Below are 20,886 nucleotides of genomic sequence, written 5' to 3'. Positions count from 1 at the left end.
AGCGGCAGAGCCCCGCCGCTCCGTGCGGGCTGCCCTCCCTCTGCCCGCCGCCCCTCAGGCACGGGAGCGGCCTCTGTGGGGCCGCGGTGGCCAGGCTGCCGGCGAACAGGGAAGCAAGGAAGCAAGGAAGCAAGGAAGCAAGGAAGGAAGGAAGGAAGGAAGCAAGGAAGGAAGGAAGCAAGCAAGCAAGCAAGCAAGCAAGCAGTCAGACTGCAGGCTGGCTACCACCACTTAGCTCGGCGGAGGAATCGCCCGGCGGTGCTTTGGCCGTGCGTGTGCCGCGGAGGGATCCGCGCGGGCCGCCGCGTGCCCGCCTCCTGCGCGGTGCCGCTGCCTCCCGATATAGTGCGGCGCGGCGCGGTGCGGGCAGCAGTTGGCGGGCGGCGCTGTGCGGTGTCGGCTGCGAGCGCATTGAACTTGGGACTGTCCGCCGGCGCCAGCTGCTGAACATGAGCCTCCTGCCTCTGTACCTGCTCGGATTGCTCCTCAGTAGCGGGCAAGGTAGGAGCGGGATTTTATTTTTATTTTATTTTTATTTTTTTAAATTGTTATTATTTTTTCATTCTCCCTGAATTATCGCTGTCTCCGCGCTCCGGCACTCAGCTTCTCGTGCAGCGGGGGAAGGAGGAAAAATCAAAAGCGGTGTGTCAGCCGGGAGCCGAATTAAAGCGGGTCTCAAAGTTGTTCCATTCCCTCGCCCCTCCCTTTCCTAGCGGTCTTCGAGGCGCGGGGAGAATCGCTTATGAGAAGGGGGGAAAAGCTGCGAGGTTCTCCGCGCACTTCGCCGCTCCAGGTTGCGTGCTTTTTTTTTTTTTTTTTTTTTTTTTTTTTTCGGAGATAAATGTGGGAGGGAATTCAAACCAATAATAAAAAAAAAATCAGTTGGGGTTCGCGCTTCAAAATCCGCGTCTGAGTGAGGCAGTGGCAGCGTGGACTCCGTTCTGGGTGCGGGCGAGGAGGCAGCCGGCCGCGGGGAGCCGCTCCCTGGGGCAGGTGTGCGGGGTGGCCCCTTGTGCCCGCGGAGCTGCGCGGTGGTGTTTTAATGTGGGGAGGGGGGAAGAGCGATGGGTGGCTGTTACCTGCGTGGTTACCTGGGGCTCAGCCCCGCCTGAGGAGGCGGCCGTGCGCGCGGTGCCCTCTGCCAGGACTGCCCGCCGCGCTCCGAAGTGTTGAGGCAAGTTTGAGCGTTGGTTTCGGCAGCCGCTGAGCACCTGGGAGCAGAGCGCCCGTGGGAAGGGCGGGCGGCAGCTCGCGGCTTCGTTTTTTTTTCTTTTTTTTTTTTTTTTTTGGAGGAGGTGTCAGGGAAAATAATTAAAAAAAAATAAATAAAAAATGCGCTCGATGCGAGCGGAGCTCCGCGTGGGAGAGGCGGGGAGCGCCCCTCGGGCCGTGCCGGCGCCCGACAGCAGGGGGCGCCAGAGCTCCATGGCGCCGCGCTGTTGTCGGCCCCGGGTACTGCCCCGCGCTAAGCTCCGGGGCGCCGGGCCGGGTGGGGAGGTTCGGGGGGAGGCGGTGGACCGTGGCTAGGAGCCTCGGCTGGACACCGCCCGGAGCTCTACGGAACGGCAGTGCCGCCCGTTGCTCCTGGGCGGGGTGTGTGGGGGGGTTCAGCCTGAAGGTATTGAGAGCGCTGCTCGGAACGTCTTCTCCTTCGGTGTACTTGCCTCCGAACCTCCTGCCATGCAGACATTTTGTCTCGGTGTTAAGTAGTGAGACTCCACCGGATGCTCACCGTTTGCAGAGAAATACTTCTCTGCTTTTGTCACCTCGGGACGAGCTCGGTGTGTTTCCCGATTAGCGACCGAGAAGCAGTTCGGAGGCTTTCCAGCGCAGCTAGCGCTGGGATGGCAATGGAAATGCATCTCCGGGTCTTTCTGTCGATCTACCTGAGTGTAATGGTTATAGGAACGTGGTCTGTGGTTCCTCTAACAGAGGAACGGCAGAAGGGTGGTTCATGAACCGTGATTACTGCAGCTTGGAAAGATCGCATAGTTTCGGTGTCTTCCTATTGCAAATGTCAGGCGTTAAATAATGGAGTGTAATTCGAGATGCCATTAAGCAGAGTTCTAGAAATGATAGCAAGACAGATACGATAGAGGGATGAGAAAGATGAAATCTGAGTAAATGTAACACTGACAGTAAGTTACAAGCGTTAACACAATGAAATTAGTCCTTTTGTAAATTGATTTTTCTAATGAATGGAGTGCAGTTGTTTTAAGGTGGGAAGAATTTTTGGAGTAGTTGTGGAAATAGTCACACAGCCTCAATGCACAGTGAAGGGATAGTAAATGCGAGTGGGAGATATTGCCTTTTAGGTTGGTAGGGGACAAGGATGTTCTGCAGTGATTGCTTTGAAGATAAACATAGCCTTGGTCAGGGTTTTATCGTTGCTTTCTGTATTTTTTTCTTGGCATCTCCTCCAAGTAATCTTGACATATCTTGAAATAATTCAAATAATCTCAGAGGCTGTTCCAAATTCTCTGGGGGCTTATCCTCTTGATATATTAATGAAACTACTTTTTTTTTTTTTTTTTTTCTTTATGTTGAAGAGGAGATAAAGAAGAATTTGGATGGTTAAGAAAAACCCAGTAATGGGATTTAGATCATTTGCTTCAGAAATACAGAAAATCTTAGGCTGAGGGTTTTTTTTTTTTTTTTTTTTTTTTTTTTTTTAAGTATGTAGCTGCAGTAGATGTCATGAAAAATGACTGAAGCTTCTTCAATGTGAAGTGCTGTTGTCTAAGACTGAGGCGAGGAAACTGTGATGTGTTTGTTCCATTTCAGGAAACTGAAGCAGTTTGAAAAACAAGTGGCTGACAGCAGCCCCTTCTCCCAGCCCCCTTGTGTTGAGAGCTTATGAATGTCATAATTATCTACCAGGGCCAAATATTCCCTTTCCTAATTTCACCACAAGGGAGGAGTTTAACTGACAATGTTACTATGCTAAAACAAAAGGATTTTTCTTTCCTTAACCTTTCCAAGCTGTCCAGGATGAAAGGCTCAAATTTAATTAGCTTTGCTTTAATAAATAAATAAGCAATAAACAAAACTCTCCCCTTTTACTATGTACAGTGATACAATGCTCAGAAGAGCGGGCTTCATTACTTGTTGTGTGTTTTTTTTTTTTTTTTGGTTTTGTTTTTTTACCAGTGTCTGGGGACACTGACTTACAGAATAATAAAAGAAATAGGATTTTGCTATGTAACATACAGTTCTTCAGGTTAACAGAAAATTTGTGATACTGCAGTATAAATTACTTCACTTGCAGAATTTAATCCGTTTTGTGTTCATCCTCAGTATTTGTTTTGGTGAGTACTTGTACTGTTATTGTGCTCTAGGTTTCATCTTCTTGCTGTTTTGATGCAGAGCTCACTTCTGTTTTTAATGAAACATTTCTCTTTACAAGTGCTTATAAGGAACTGCTTGTTAATAAAGACTGTTCCCCCAAAAGAGACACCAATGTGTACATCTCATTTACCATGGTATAGTTACTTCCTAGAGCCTTGCAGCTTTCTGCTTTTTATGTTGGAAACAGATGAAATCTTGAATTGTCAGAATTGATGGTATGTCTGCTGGATTAAGTGGAACTGGTATTATAGCTTGAGATGTAAACTGAAGTCTGAAACCTGTCCTGTGACTTCAGCTAGCCATTATTTTTTGTTACCAGTTGATTCATAGAACTGCAGTAGGATGAAAACAATTTCTCTGGTGTCTTCTCTCCTTTTCATCCTTCCCAAAAAAAAAAAAAAAAAAAGTATTAAACATGTTTTGAATTTGCTTTTTCTTTTTTAAGCCTTTGTAACTTCTCTTAGTGTATAAACCAGAATCAGAGTATCTGCTTGAAAATAAATTGGCTGAAGTGTTCTAGCAGATTTCCTTCAGAACGGATTCTTCAGAAGTATGTAGTTTTGTTTCATGCAATCCTATAAAAATGCTTTATTTAAAGAGATTTTTACTGCTTTTGGTGGCTTCAAATAATGAAAAGTATGAGATACTCCTGGAGCTGAAGCTTTAGTCTTTTGTTAGAAGTTGAATAGGGTCACAGTTGTTATCTATAGGAGTGTTCCTGAGGTGTTATGACCAGTTTGTGTATTATTTTGCCTTTAACAGGTGTTTCTTACAACATGCAGAAAACAAACAGAGGTTTGTTTGCCCTTTCATTGACCTTTTGAGGTACCCATCCCAGATGATTCCTGTTTATTTACTGGTTTCTTTCTGACTTACTACAGTAATCCTCCAATTATATTCAGTACGTGACATTTGATTCCAGGATGAGATCAAGTCAAGTTAGTATGGTATTTTGGAAAACACATGTTTTAACTGCATAGTAGTTGGTGGCTGTAAGTTGAAGATCTGTTACTGAAAGAGTAGGGTAGGCTGATCTAGGTAGATAATATGGGTAATACCTCATATTTTGAGCAGTTCAGAGTAACTAATTTATACCAGATTATTTTTCTTAAGAGCATGCCTTAGTTGTTATAAAACAATTGCAGTATGCTAGAGGCATGCTGCAAGGTATTGCGTGTTGCAGGTCATTTGAAATTGGTTTGATTGCTCTTGAAATTCAGAAACAGAGGAGGGCTTATGAGTAACCTGATAAATTGGCCTTCAGGTTGGAATTTAATAGATTAGATCCAGACATCCTGGTATCTAGCATATCTTCATTTATTTTAATATCATAAATTATTATGACCTAATAATTGTGTAATGTTCCCCTTTTTTCCACCCTTAGTATATTTAGGTGCTTTCTAGTGTATGTAGTTGACTAAAATCATCCAACTTTTGGTATCTGTTTTAAAGCTTGAAATAGTTTTGAATGATAAGAGAACTCAAAATGCTCTTATTTCGATAAAATCAGTAATCCAAGGATGTCTGGCTTCAGTAATGTAATCCTGCATTCTTTAACAATCTTTCTATTGCTTTTAAGCTCAGTTTAACTCAGTACTGTGGTTGTGATTCTAGATATTCTTAAAGGGTGTCAAGAAAATGAAAGGAGTTGATTTTAAAATAGCAAAAAAGTCTTCAAACTCTGCATAATACTTACAACATCTTAAATCAAATCTTCAAAAACAAAGGTACCAAGCTTCTTATCTTTGTTTTAGGCTTACACTTCTATATTACTTGTTATCATTGATTGATTGCATTAATTGGACAAGGTTTTTTTTTTTTTTTCAAATTTAGTGTAGGTGAGATAAGAATCTGACTCTTAATTTTTTTGAAGGGAAAACTAGAGAAGTAAACAGGGAGAGTCACCTGACTATAGATATTTGCATTTGCAGGTTATGTTATTAAAATCTTGTACTAGAAAAAACATTGGCCCTGTAAAACCTGCTTAAATGTAGTATGGAGAATGAGCCTCGAAGAACACATGTATGCATAGAGAAGCCTTCTTTTTAGAATGTTTTTTTTTTTTTTTTTTTTTTTTTAACAAGAACCTAATATAAATAGCCTGCATTTGGGTATCTGTGTGAGCAGTGCTGGTTGTACTAGTGTGGAAGCTGCTGTGCTGTGCAGGAGTCAGTTGTCTGCAGTAGGCTTTGCATTAGGCTGTGGAGTGTGAAAGCATAGCTCGAAATGGCAGGTGGTGAATAACTTTCACTTATGAAAAGGCATGGGATGGGGTGATGTTATCAGTTCATGGTGCTTTTACAATTTAGGAAATGTATGTTTTCCTAAGTAACGGAGAATTTATCTCTGTGTGTTGAAATTTAGGTTGTTAATGACATGAGATGTCACAGGAATGGTGGCTACAAATGAGATACTATAAGAAATTTAATTCTACAGGCGATCTTAAAGGCAGCTATTAAACATGAAGATGACTGCAAGCTTTGTGGCAGAGCTCTAATACTTCCAGTCAGTGGATAATTTCCAGTCACTTAAGCTTTTGTTTGCATGAGAATGACGCAGGACCAGTTCAAGGAATTATTTTATTCCCTCACCTAAGTTAATTTGCGGTGAGGTAGATGACAAAGTGTATCAACTACAAATCCATTACATGGCTTCTGTCTACATAAAAACAGTACTGTCATTTCAAACAAAAAGTTCTGAAACGTTTTGTGATCCCAGTTCTTAGAAAAGGAATCAGCATCTGTTTGACCTCATCCCTCCTTAATAAGGTACACCAGAAGCTTTGAAAGTAGGGTGAATGAGTCTTCTAAAAACCTATTTTAAGAAATAATTTCAGTGAACCTGAAGATCTGTTAAGCAATGTGCTCACATACCACCAGTTTCCCTGCTATAAGTATGATCTGATACGATCAATTCGTGGATGTAAACTGTCTAGATAAACTTGCAAAGCTACATTAAATATTATGGATATTTAGTCAGCTTCTTTACAGCTGTGGTAGGTGGGAACAACAATAAATTTCCTCTTATCCATGTCTTACATGTGTTCCTTCAAGAGCTAGCTCTGCATAAAAAGCATAAAACATCAACATATTCATTTAAGATGTAGTAGTGTTCTGTTTTGTTTTTTTTTTTCCCCAGAGAAAAAGGGGAAGAGGACAGCGGAAGCAGCCATTTTTGTCTTTTCTTTTATTGTGCTTTTAGAAGCATATGCTGCTTTCTATTTACTATTCTAATTATTTCAGTAGTGTTGCTAAACAGCAGGCAAAGGTTGATGAATAACTTCACAGTCCAGAAATAAGCAAAGTAATACATAATAAACTTGTCGCACATGAATAAAATATTAGGATGTGAATGAAAGTTTCCTTCTCAAAATGACTTTTCTAGTTAGCTACAACTGCAGCATAAATATTCAGTTTAATATTAGCTTAAGTAACAAATACCAATTGTTTGGCTATAAGCTGAAATTCTTAGTTTGAATTCATGTATGAAATTCATAGAATTGCTATCCTCATGGCTTTGCCCAAGTGGTACCATATGAAGCATAGTTTGAATTTAGTTTTAAAACAAAATCATTGCCATCAATTTTCTTACTACTGCAACACTTTGCACAATATTCAGTCAAGCTGCAAGCAATTGCAAACCCATTAATTTCACAGGCCATCATGCTGCAGCTGAATTTGACTTGTTTGAAGTCAAGCCTATACTTAAAATGATAGAGTACTGAAAAGGAAGCATAAAGCAGTGCATGAAGATCCTTTTAGCATGTGTCGTAGATGGGTGTGAACAGATAAGAGTTGATTCTCTTGCTGTGAAAGAGTTTTCTGTCCTGATCATATATTGTCAGTTTTCTTCACAACACAAGATGTAATTGTAGTGGCAGTGTTACCATGCCAATTGTTTCCCTTTTTGTTACCTTATTAATCAAAGCTAAATATCCAGAGATTGGGGGAGAGGGTAGAAAAGAAAGGGTGTGTTAAACGTACTTATGACCAGTTAACAGGAATAATATGATGCAGTGTTTTTGAAGTTATTAAACAAACTAATGTGCTTACCAAGTCAGAATTGATGTACTGTGTGACCTCACGATCTGACAGACTAAAGACAGTGGAGAAAGAAACAGGATAAGTACAGAACGAGTGGTATGTTACTTCTGTTGGTTCACCCTACAGCATCTGGGGATTTCTCAAGTTATGTCTGTGTGATCTTCCTGTATAATCTCAACAAATCTCTGGTGCGTGAATTTGTTTCTAAACCTTTTGATACTCTGATCTACTTGATGCCTTGTCAGTGATTGTCAGGAAGATGAAGAGAGCCTGAAAAAAAAAAAAAAAAAAGGTTGCTTAGTTGCTGTGTTTAAAGTAACGTAAGGAGTATAGTAATGTTAATGCAAATAAAGTGTAATGAACAATAATTCTTTACTCATCTTTTCTGTGACATTGTATGTACCATGAGAAGCTCAACTAGAAAAGCTATTCTCAGAGGGGATCAGGATTAAGTACTGTATTTGTGGACTTCTCAGAGGTTTCAGTATGCTATCTAGTTTCTTTCCTAGTTTTCTTTTTCCCTAGTACTTAGTTTCCTAGCCTTTTAGTAGTGGCTATCTTTACGTTACCATTTGTTAGATAGTTAAAGTAATTTTAATCTGATCTGCATCAGGCTAATTGTAATCAACCTCTTTGTTTATAAGACTGTATTCTTCTGGGGATGGGAAGGGCTGCAATTGATGTTGTGGGATCTGCCTTAGGTGTGAAGTGGAGGCTAAGATTTCTGACTAGTTACTGTAGTAACACAAATGCTGAGCGGTTAATTGCAAGGAAGAAGACCCCAGGAGTGAATATGTGGAAAGTGCAGAGGCAGTTAAAATCATGATATAAGAATAAATGTATCTACACAGACCAGAGAATGTCCAGTACAAATATAAATTACTGGTCAAAAAGGCAGCAACTCTGGAGCATTCCAATAGTGAGAAGAAAGGAGCATGATTATTCTTAAGATGGTCTTTGTCAATTTATTGAAGCATTACATGCAGAGTTTCCGGAATGTCCCAGGAGAGTGTCTTAAGAGATGTGAATGCTCCGTGTGAATGTTGTTGATGTAGAGAGAAGTGACTTTCAGACTGCTGAATGATACTGTGTAGAAATTATTATTGCAGTGTTTCTCATCCTTTTGTATGTTTTCCATAGCAGAAACTATTTCGGAATGTGGTATGAATTGCTGGAGTTTCTTCCTTATTACCTGTTGCAGTTTCTGCTGATGTGACTAGATGTCTGAATGTTTATAGAGAACATCTGAGCCCTACTAAGCCATTTCAAGACATAAAAAAAATAAAAAAAATAAAAAAAAAAATCAGATGCTTGGCTATCTGAAACCTTTTTTCCTGTGTTTCTGAATGTCTGAATATGTCTTGTCACATGTTCGAAAGTGAAAGGAAGTTGATCTTGGGAAATGGAGCCTTAAGTTGTATGTGTATTTACATACACAAAATAATAGAGAATTAGATAAAAATGAAGAACACTGGAACGCTGTGGCTTTTGCAGTTGCTTAAATGATTTTGTCAGTCACGCATATTTCACAGTGGAATTAAGTTTGGTTTTGCTAGTTTTTTGCTTTTTGTCCTTCCATTTTAATAATGTCAGTCTAGTCTCAGATCTGAAATTATAGATGAATTATATTTAAGTGGGCATTATCACCAATAATTTGAGTTTTTTGAATAACACAATAATTCATATACTCTGCACTTGCAAAATAAATACTGACTTCAGATTTATGAAGAACTGCATGCTGACTTTTTCCCAGTAGACAGTGCCTGTTCTGTAATGTGAATGCAGAGTTTATCTTCAGCCTTCACTATTTATTTTAAGAAAATTATATTATGTGAGGTGAGTTCTGCTGACAGAACTGTGCATACCTGCGGTCATAGAACTGAAGTCAGTGGGAGGCTTGTGTATCAAGAGTGCTGTTTCAGGGGTTATACTGATTGCAGCTTTCAGGGCCTGATTGAAGCTTTCGGGAGTTGTGTAACTACTGTGTGTGGAGGAATTTCAATTTAGTGAAGAATAGAAAATCAAGCTCTGACTCCATGTATATGTAAGTAGTGGCCATGTTTATTAAGTAGCACTGATAAAGCAGAACAGTAATCCAACAGCAGAGAAGAACTGAGATCTGAAGTTATGTTCTGACGTAACCAGATTCTATTCAAGATACGAGACAAAAAAAGGTGGTTTTTATTTTAATAGTTAAGCAAAAATCTTACTGTAAGGCCCTCATTTTTTTTTTGTTCCCCCCCCCCCCCCCCTCAGGAGTATATGGAGAAGTTGAGCCTTGTGCAGTTAATCATTATGTGTCACTAGGTTGTTCCTGCTCAGGTATAGCTGTGCTGGGGACTTTACTGAACAGTACTACTGAACAGTAGAAATAAATAAAATCACTATTTGGTTTTGTTCTTTTTTTTTGAGAGATGTGATTTACTTGTTTGTTTTTGTTCCGTGACTAGTCAGAATTGTTCCTTGGATGCTCAGTATTCAGAGCATGCCTGTAGGTCTGTAAGCATTCTGTCTGAATGATAGATGTGAAATGGATTTCTGCCCGTTTATGGCAGTTATGGACATTGGGTTCAACAGCTTTTTAGCATTTAGTCAAAATAATCCTCCCCAGCACCTTTGCATTACATTTGTGAGCAGTTTTGCATTTTGCAACTGGAGTACATATGTATTCATGTTACTGAGTCTGGGAAATATTGTGATGTTTTCCTGTACAGTTCCCCTAAAGTCACTGTAGACTTATTTGAAATTTTAACATTATAAGAAGTAGAATTACAGGTGTTCATGTAATGTGATGGTGGTAGTAGTAGATTAAGTTTTTGTGCGTATGATGCAGCTGAAAGAACATGGAATTGTATGTGCTTACATGCTGAATATGTCCTGTCACATGTTCAGAAGTGAAAGGAAGTTGATCTTGGGAAATGGAGCCTTAAGTTATTTGTGTATTTATGTGCACAAAATAATAGAGAATTAGATAAAAATGAAGAACACTGGAATGCTGGAATGATTTTTGATATTATGTTCACTTTTTCTGCCTCTTACAAGTGTTAGTGTTAAGATTCTTGTATGTGTTCTGAGACCTCAGGAAAGAACTGTCTGCATGCAGCCTTTATAGGTGCCATGTTATATTTACTCCTGTGCAGAAGTGAGTGTGAGCAAATCTGGTTGGAGAAATTATTGCTTCTGGGAGGAAGAAAAAAAACTTTGAAAGAAAATACTTTCCTATGAATAGTAAATGTTTCTCTTTTAGGTATTCAGGAATAAATAAAACTGAGAAGTACTACTTTTCAGAGGGGGTTTCTTTCCGTTGAACGGGAGTTCTGATCTGGTTTCTTTATCACTATTTATACTATGTAAAATGACTGAAGTCACTGAATGGACTGAAAACTTAAAAGAAAATAATTTTTTGTACACGTGTTATTGCAGAATACTATTCTGAATATTTTTTTATTTAGTAAATGTTGATATTGCTTAATGCAACTTAGTCTCTTGATTATTTTAGAGACTACGGAGTTCACTGGATTAAATCCTGTAAAAATTTCTAGGTATGTTCCACTTTGAACTTAATGAAAATTAGCCCTGTGGAAAACCTTTTATACTGTTTATAGATCCACACTGGATCTATTACATGTGATGTGCAGGTTTTGAAGAAGTAATATCTGTATTTGTCAACCACTAAAATGATCTATCTGCACAGCAATACTCTGTTTTTACCTCTGAAAATAGTGCAATTTTCTAACTATTTGTAGACATTTAGTTAGAAAAATCCGTGTTTTAATGAGGAGGAAAATGGATAACTCAGCAAGAAGGAGATAACACCAAGCACTTAATATTTATTAAAGATGTGTGCTTTAATCAGAGGAGAGAGGTTTTTTTTTTTTTTTTTTTAAATATGTTTTGTTTTCATAGCCCAGTTATGCTTTCAGTGTCTTTCATGAAGTTTTGTGTAAAAGCTCTGGAAGACTTTAGTCTTAAGACTAGAAAACAGGCTTTACTTACAGACAATGTTGGCATTTTCACAAGTGTTGGATGACTTATTTGATCTGTAACTACATGTGGTATTTGTGAATGTTCTGAGTTTATATGATAACTTGAACAATAACTTTTTAAGAAATAATACTGCAAAACATTCTTTGTAGTCTTGCATCTTTGTCCTAGAAATAGCTGCAGATCTGTGATGAGGAATTATTAAAACAGGAAAAATGAGTAGGAATTTTAAGGCTTTATTAGGAAAAAAAAATACATAGCAAAGCAGAAGCACTTTTGACAATGCTTTTCTACAAAACAAACGCTACTTTCAGTCTAAGTTTAATCATTCCTGAAGTATTTTTGTGTAAGGCTTTATTTTTTATTACATAAATGATTTTGTTTTTTAGTCTTTACATTACAGAAGTACCTCTGTGATCCCAATGTCTTACAAGAAGAAAAATAAGCATGGGAACAGTTTACTTTCTTAAAGATTCATTCAATTAACTCAGCTTTGCCCTACTTCTGTTGGCAGGATTTCTCTCCTCAAGCAGTGCTTCTTTTCAGTTACGTTGGGATGGTGTGACTCCATAATCAAAGCTGCATTTTTGAGGTATGATGTCATGGAGGTAAATATTTTTGTGGTAAAACTTCTGGTTTCAGCCTTTTTGCATCTTGTAGTGTAAACAGTCTACAGAAAAACCTGGCAAAATAAATTTTAAAAAAGGCTGATCTAACTGAAGAATGAAGTATGTGACTTGTTGGTTGTGATTACCAACAAGTAAAATGCATTTATTATCAGAATACAGATTTCAAACTATCAGTGTTCCTAAAATTATGTTGTCCATCCCTAATGCGAAAGTGCCTCTGCTTTTGTGTAAGGTTTGCTAATCCTGAAGAAAATAGGAGATGCAGGCTAATAGCAACTTCAGTAGAGGTTCTCGCAGAACCAAGGGTGGCTGGCCAGTCAAGTCTCTGCCAAATTCTTAGTACCAGTGGTGGCTAGCCAATATAGCATCAGCCCTGAGATTATCTCCAGCATATACTGCTGGTGTCAGCCTGGCAAAATGTCTTCTAATCTCCTCTTAGTACTGTGGCCATATATGTAGTAATGGGAGACAGCACATCGTGTATCAGGATATGCAAGGTCATTCATAGAAAGCAAGGGTATTTGTGGCTACAGAGCAGTTTCTCACAATGCTCTCACATGCTGAAGCTAGAGGCAATTTATTTGCATTCCCAAGCTAACACAAGCTTTTTTTTTTTTTTTTTTTTTTCTTCTCAAGGGCTAGTCACCTGTTCAGGCTGTGATCTTTATTTTTCCATGTGTTCCAATTCTTTGTGGCTTACTGTGGGACGTAACTTGTTGGAAGATAGCTAAAGTGTGCTGCATTCTGATAACACCATCATTAGAGAGCGCAGCAACTAATAAGACAAGTAAGACAGAATCCAATAATACTGTACAACCACTTCCTCCAAAAGGAAGGTATGGAGGCTAACCAGAGAGATGAGATTATTCTTCAGTTGTCTGATTTGAGTAAGTTGGCTCTTCATCTGTGTCATCATAAGAGATTTTTTAGGAAACATGAGGAATGTATATGCAGTAATTGGACTTGGTGATTCCACAGTTACTCTAATGGGCAGTGATCAATATGTCTAAAACCATGTGATTCTGTGATGCAATTTTTCATGTTTGTTCTAATTCCTAGTTAATCAAGCCAATGGCTTGTTGGATTAAATTTAGTCTTGATGCAGTATAATTAGCTAATGCTGATAGTTGCAATAGCAAAGAAGCACCAAGCTGTCAGCTCATAATGGTAAAGTTCATTGGCAGCAGCTCTGGTTCCAGTATTGGACAGACCCACTGAAGGTGAGTGTTGCTGGACCTGTTGCTCGCCAGTGCAGAAGAGATCATAAAAGAGGTTAAGATCAGAGGTGGCCTGGGCTACGGTGAATGTGGCCTAGTGGAGTGCGGTCTTCGGGAATGTGGGCTTGCCAAAGAGTAGAGTCAGGACTGTGAACTTTAGGCTGTTTAAGGAATTGTTGGATGAAATCCCTGGGAAACTGTCCTTAGGGACAAAGGAACAGAACAGAGCTGGCAGTGCTTTAAAGGTGCCTTTGAGAGCACAAGAGCTCTCCTTCTCTCAGAATAAAAAAATCAGGCAGATGAGACAGGAAACCGGTGTAGCTGAGCAAGGACCTGCAAATTAGACTGAAGAGGAAAAAAAAAAAATAGAAAGTATAAACAGTGGAAGCAGGGATAAGTTGTCAAGGAAAAATATAGGGATGCTGTATGTAGGGATGGAGTCAAGAAAGCCAAGGCACAGATGGAATTGAACTTTGCCAGGGATGTGAAAAACAACAAGAAGGGATTCTTTATACTTATTGGGTAGAAGAGACAGGCAAAGGAGAGTGTACCTTTCTCTGATAAATGAAAAGGGAGAGCAGACCACCTCAGGCATGGAGAAGGCTGAGGTACTTAACAAATTCTTTGCCTCAGTCTTCACAGCCAGTCAGGCTTCTCATACCTCTCATTTTCCTGAAGTTCTAAGTGGGAATTGGAGCAAAATCTCTCCCAGTGTAAGACCAGAGCATATCTGAGAACACCTCATGGGGCTGACTGTACAATTTATGGGGTCAGATAGCATGCACCTCAGGGTTTTGAAGCCACGGACTGATGTGGTTGCCAAGCTGATCTCCATCAAACTTAAGTCATGACTGTCAGGTGATGTCCCATGTGACTGGAAAAAGGGAAACATTGCTCTCATATTAAGGAAAAGAAGAGAAAAGAGAACCTGAGGAGCTACAGGCTGGTCAGCCTCATGTCTGTCTGGGAGGGTCATGGAGTGGATCCTTTTGGAAGAGATGTTAAGACACATGCCAGATGTGGAGGTGATCTGAGATAATCAGCATAGCTGCATCAAGGGCAGATCATGCCTGACCAATCTAGTGGCCTTCTGTGGTGGAGTGATGGCATTAGTGGACAAAGAAAGACAACGTCAAGTGCCCTACCTGGATTTGTGCAAGGTGTTTGATGTGGTCTCACATAACACTTTTATCTCTGTGTTAGAGTGAGGTGTATTTCAATGCTGGACTACAAATTGGATAAAGAAATAGTTGGATGGTCATAACCAAAGGGTTGTTGTCAGTGGCTCTGTGTTCAAGTGGAGGCTGGTGATGAGAGTTGTTCCGTGGGGGTCAGTTGTGGGACCAGTGTTCTTCAGCATCTTTCTCTGTGATGTAGACAGTGGGATTGAGTGCACCTGTAATAGGTTTGCTGATGACACCAAGTTGTGAGGTGCAGTTGACACAATAGAAGGAAAGCACACAATCCATAGGGATGTGGGCACATTCAAAAAGTGAAAATATGAGAATCTAATAAGGTTCAACAAGTGTGGGGTATTCCATTTGGGTCAGGGTCATCCCAGGTTTGTATACAGATCGTGAGAAGGGCTCATTGAGAGTAACCCTGCAGAGAAGGACTTGAAGGTCCTGATGAATGAAAAGCTGGTCATGAGCCAGCAGTGTACTCTTGTGGTCCAGAAGGTCAGCAGTATCCTGGGCTGCATCAAAAGAAAGTGGTTAGCATGGAGGGGGATGTGATTGTTACCCTCTATTCCACCCTTCTATAAGGCCCTATATGGAGTACTGTGTTGAAGCCTGGGTCTCCCCCAGTACAGTAGCGATGTGGAGTTTGTGTGAGTAGGTCCAGAGGAGGGCCATGAAGACAACCAGAGGGCTGAAGCACTTCATTGCAACTTTCTAGTACTTGAAGGGAGCTTACAGGCAGGAGAGAGACTGGCTTTACATGGTCTGATAGGGATAGGACAAGGGGAATTGCTTTAAGCTAATATAGGGTAGATTTAGGTAGATGTTAGTAAGGAATCTTTTACTGAGGGGATGGTGAGGGTCTGGAACTGGTTGTCTGGGGAGGTTGTAGATGACCCATCTCTGGAGGCATTCAAGACCAGTTGCATGGGATCCTGAGCAAGCTGATGGAGGGGCTCGCCACTCTGCCTGTAGCAGAGGGTTTGGAACTAGAAGATTTTAAGATTCTCTCCAACTGAAGCCATTCTGTGAAGACAAATGTTAAATTGACACCAGTTGCAATGCATTCGCCTTCCATGGTAATATACAGGCAATGCTAAAATCTTGAGTCAGTGCTCCTGCTTGAGTAGGGACATTACCAGGTCTGTTATACCAGAGTTTTTGTTCTGATATTAGGTGCTGCACGAGTAGATCTGGTAACAAAAGAGGGACCTGGATCTGCCACAATATAATCAGTGGTTTGTGTAAAATAAAAACAGACTCATTGCTAAATGTTTTTGTGGGCCAGGTACCAAGCCTGGTACAGGTGCCAGTAGGCAAGCACGCTGTTGCTCTTGCTTTGCTCCACATCCTTTTTTTTTTTTTTTTTTTTTTTAATTCATGTCTTTATGGGGTAAAACTATTTGTAAGAGTTCAGTGTGTACAGCATAGACAGTGTGGCTGATAATTGGTTGTTTTCCAAATTAGGTTTATCTTCAGAAATTCTACATTGTGCAGCAGCAGAATGTGGATACTTTGTCACATCTGTAACTTCAGCATTAAAAATGTAAGAGTTATGCAAACTGAGAGTACCTGTGCAATATATATTCATGAAGCAAAAATAAAACCATATCCTTTTAGAAGACAGGTCGCTGCTAGATTGAAATTGAACTGGTAGTGAGAAAGGAAAACCAAGCTTCACTAAATCCTAGAAAATGTTCTAAGTCATTATTTTATTGTTAATCTTCTGTCAAAAAGTCTTATTCTCCAGACAAAAAACCTGTAGGTCAAATTTGGTAGATTAAATACCATTTCTAGACAATAGACCAGATACCCATTTAAATAGGGAAGAATTATTTTTACGATGTCTAAGAGGCATTCTAGTTTTCTTGTTAGAAAACCTGTTTCCTCCTATTGAGAAGACTTGTGATTTAGTTCAGATGACTTTATTTGTGCCTCATGATTTTACATATTGGGCCACATGAACGTGTACTCTGGATTAACTAGTTCAGGCACTATAAAGAGATGAGATAGGTGTTGCACCTTGGCTGATAATTCTCTTAATGTTGTTTATTTTGCTTCAATTCTGTCCTAGTCTCTAAAATAGAACTACTTGAATTTACTTTCATGGTTTTGGTAAAAATTTCTGGTTTTTTTTCATTAAAGTCAGCATGCGAGTGCTTCTCAGAATGAGCAAAGTCATACTTCTCTCTTGGATTTTTCTTATTGTGTTAAGATTCCCCAAGCTACTGGCATGAACTGAGACACAAATGAACATGAACAAGGTCAGACAAGTCCTCTGTGAATCTGGAATTGAATTAGCTTTTTTAATTTCAGTCCAGAGCCTTCAAGAGTCATCCTGCTTTTCTTCTTTGATAAGATTCAGAGTCAACACTGGCATGAAAATGTGTTGACTGTAAACTGATTTCTTCTGTTCTTTAGGGGGTGTACACACTGATGGCAGCAGCTGCATTAAATACGTTTAATCTGTGGCTAGTGTGATTGGGTGTGGTGATTTGTCCTTTCTTACTGAAATCTGCAGATTAGCCAATGGAACATTCACTTTAGAGAAGATAATGAAGCAAAACATAAGTATACTTGTTGATGCTTTTCTATATTTTGTGTCAGAAATTATTTTTCTTTTGTAGGTTTTTTGCAGTTTTGAAATAATAGCACTCATGATTCTTTTGAAGAATGGAAATGAGTAACAACGCTGTTTTGTTTCTATGGCAAAATGGGCAGTTTTGGTGTTTCAGGCTGATTTTGAATGTTAAATGGCTATCACTGCAAGTGATTGAAATTGAACAAGAAAGATGCTGTCAGTATCAGTAAGTTCAGAATCTGACCAGCTTTTTTTTTTTTTGTCTTTGCTTACTAAAAAAAGTCCGAATTTGTTCCTGTGTGTCCTGATCTAGGTGTTCCTGCTCCAGCAGGGGGATTGGACAAGGTGATCTTTTGAGGGCCTTTCCAATCCCTGACATCCTGTAATTCTGTGAAACTGCCAGACTAGACAGCTTTAGTCTTGAGCTTTATTTCTAGTTTTCAAGTTGAGATGAACCTTCCTTTCACTTATGGATATTTTTTCCCCTTTTTTAAATAAGCAGTATAGTGTGACATTGCTGTTTTGTGATAAGTTTTAGGGTCATACAATACTAGTACGAAAACACTAAAACTTTATCAATTGAACAACTGGTGACATAAAAGCAAGCAATAACATTATTTATGTGAATGTTTTGAATTGGTGTTTTATAGTGTACTAAATGCTGTTATAGGCTGTGTAGATGCTTTAATCCACGCACAGTAAAAGGACTCTGAAATGCTCTCTGGAATACACCTTCCTTGATCTGCTAGCACAGAAGAGAGAACAATAATTACAAGACAAAAATTTGTGTATTCCTTTTATTGTTCGTACACACAAGCGATCATCTATTGCTGTAAATTGGATTAGCTATTTGAATAGCAGTGTAATTTATTTAAAGTCTTGAAGTCTTGGAGAAAAGTAGGGCAAGAATGAGGATTGTAAAAAGTAGAGTGAACCTGTACTTGTGAGACTTACTAACTTCAACAGGTTATTTGTTCAGCTATAGCTGAATGTATTGGATTACAGCAGAATTCTTAACCATTGACAGTGTAAAGAGCTTAAGGCTCAAAATGTCAGCAGAACCTTTAAATCTGCATCTAAGGGCTGTTGAAATGACATTGAAAACTAGTCATATAAGTTTGTGAAATCAATTGCTACTTTCTGCAGAGCACATACAAATATTCATGCTTACACTTTTTCCCCAAATGGCTGGGAGAAATCATGATGTGCCTTCCAAATGGATTTGTATAGTTGTCTGTGAAGTCAGTTCTTGTACTTTGAATTCGTTTAGTGTGTTCATTCTTAAGTACTGAAAGGAATGTTTTGGGTATCTTCCTGAACTACAACAGTGATGACAGCATGAGAGCTGTGGATACGTGGCACTGATGAGGTCCATTAGAACATGCATTACATCTCTCCTGGGTTCCACAGGGCTGGAAAGAAGAAAATATTTCTTTCTTCCTTCAGGAACTACTTAAATGATGAAAAGTATAACTTATACTAACACAAACAAGTTAAATCAGGATTGTTATTTATAGTGTTTAAGCATAGAGTTACTGTGCTGGTAAAAGCAATGCAACTGGATCAGCATACATGATACTGGCTGACGGAACAGTGAATAACACTTGCATTAACCCATTTTGCAAATAAAACTGAATTCTATGTTTTGAGCATGCTTTCTGGTATTTTTTTGGGGGGAGGGAATAACTTATCTATTCAATTAGATCTTTAATACTTTTTTTTTTTTTTTTTTTTTTGAAACTGCTCTTTATTTAGAATTTTCTCCAGTATGGTACACTGTATTTTTGGGGAAATTTTAGAACTGAGTGCTTCTAGTTTTTTTTGGATATTTTAAATATATATATATTTAAATGTTTGCCAAAATATGTAAAAATACCCTTCCTGTTACTTAGGTGAAAAAACCTTTTTTAATGTGTATTTAAAATAAGCTGCTTGACAAGAATAGCTGTTATTTTATTAGATGTTATATTGTTTCGTGTAGTATGTACCTTGTTTTTCATAATCTTGATTGGAGATTTTGCACATCAAGCCTGTCAGTTTGGTAAACTAGAGGTTGTATTTAATCTGTAGCCTTTATGCAGTTTTCTAAAAGAGGGATCTTTTTGAGTGCAAAGTTTGTTGTCATGTTGCTAGTGTGCGTTTCTGACCAGAATGCAAAGTAGTTTCAATCCATACATTCTTTTTTCCCTGGACTGGGATAGCTGCCAAAACTATGTCAGTAGATTAACTTCTAAACGTGTCAGCTTTTACAAAATGCAGTTCATTGTTTCTTGACCAGTTAGCAGTTAGTTAAAAGGCAAAAAACAGTTAAAATAGTTGTGTATCTAAAATGCTGAGGCGTTTAAAACTACCGGAAGAGAGGGGGTGAAAAATCAATTACTGAAACGATTTCTAGGTAGATAAAAATACTTAACTGACTCTTCAAATCAAAACATGCCAATTCACTGTGTAAGGAAGATGACTAAATTATGACCAATTACCTTCAATACACTATTATATTATTCATTATTAAAGACTTTATGTTGCTTGTGTGAAAAACAAAACAAAACTATCCAGAACAATTAAACTTGCCTGGAACTGTTAAAAAGATATCTAATAAAAATACCAAAATGCCTGAGCTTACTTAAGGAACCAGAGAGTATGAAAGTTACCTGTGTAAAGCAAACTGCAAAATAACCTTTTTAGGGGAGTGAGGTAATGATGCGTTTCCTCCACACAGACATGTATACATGTTCACATTGGTTGTGTCTTTTTGCTCGTGTACTACTTACACCAAGATACAACAATTGGATGTTTATGCTTTGTATTACTTTCAGTGCATTTTGTTCTACAGGTGGAAAACGAGCAGTTGGCTGTAAATACCTTGAAGTTATGTACTTTGTTATTTAAGCTTCATGTAGACTTTTTTTCTAAATTTTGAATGAACTGTCCCAGCAGGAGCTAAGCTTTGCAATGCGAACTGCATATTTTGTGATTTTTTTTTTTTTTTTCTCCATACTTAGATCTTAAAAAGTATATTGTCTCTTCTGTCTTGCTGTAACACATTACTAAATATTATCTGTAAGAAAGCAGATCCTGTTATTTTATCATAGTGGTGACAGGTGCTAGGTGCAGAGAGGCAGAATTATTTTTGTTGACTGGCTGATTTGACCTCTGTTATTTTAAGTTACGTTGACTGAAGAGTTTGAATTACCTGTTAGGCAAAGCAAAGACAGGAGGTGGTGCAATGAAAAGTCAGTAACCTTAACTTGAAGTGAAAATTTATATTGCTATATAAAAAGAACAGAAAATTTCTGGAAAACATGTATCTGTTTAATGTTGAACATTAGAACTGTACACTTTGACAGCCAGCTAGCTGTATTAAGTGAATTGTTACATGCAAGGTGAGGGGGGGTGGAAGTCATGTGCTTAAGTATTTTTGAAACAAATTATGTAACTTAAAGAAAATGAAGAGGGAAGATGTTTCTGCATAGCTAGAGAATATGGACTTACTGTATCAGTTTGTGGAATTGAATCTTCTCAACTGATTTATGGTGGAGTAGACTATACAGTAAAGTAGTATTTACACCTGCTATGTAGATTATGGATCTGTAGATTCATTCCTTTAGCGCCTATTCAATCTGTTCTTCCAGGGCCCTCTCTGCCATCCCATTCCCCTCGTTGCCTTCTTACAATGGAGTACTGTTTGATTTAATAAGAGACTCCAGACAGTGACATACCCTATACATGAATCACTAGTTTAATGTTGAAAATGTGTCATTTTGCAGAACAGTAGTATTTCTATCTGTAGAACAGTAGTTATGAGTCATGAGCTGCATTTGTTTATCCTCAACTTACAAACAGCATACATGGTGGAAGACAGGCATGGTTCTCTCCTCCTGTGACACTTTTTTTTCTTCCACC

General features: G+C 38.8%; 1 protein-coding gene across 1 annotated transcript in view; it reads left to right on the top strand.

Annotated features, from left to right (window-relative positions):
• The first annotated feature begins 385 nt into the window (after nt 1-385).
• Nucleotides 386-20,886, top strand: part of NCAM2 (neural cell adhesion molecule 2) — a 238,819-nt gene continuing 218,318 nt past the window's right edge. The window contains exon 1 of the mRNA XM_042868461.1: nt 386-501. Within this exon, the coding sequence (XP_042724395.1) occupies nt 450-501 (52 nt within the window). The 5' untranslated portion in view covers nt 386-449. The remainder of the gene's footprint in view (nt 502-20,886) is intronic.

This window comes from Lagopus leucura, unplaced genomic scaffold, assembly GCF_019238085.1.
Source record: "Lagopus leucura isolate 7727_CA_CO unplaced genomic scaffold, USGS_WTPT01 Super-Scaffold_100001, whole genome shotgun sequence".
Taxonomy (NCBI): Eukaryota; Metazoa; Chordata; class Aves; order Galliformes; family Phasianidae; genus Lagopus; species Lagopus leucura.
This window is presented reverse-complemented; position numbering and strand designations above follow the sequence as displayed.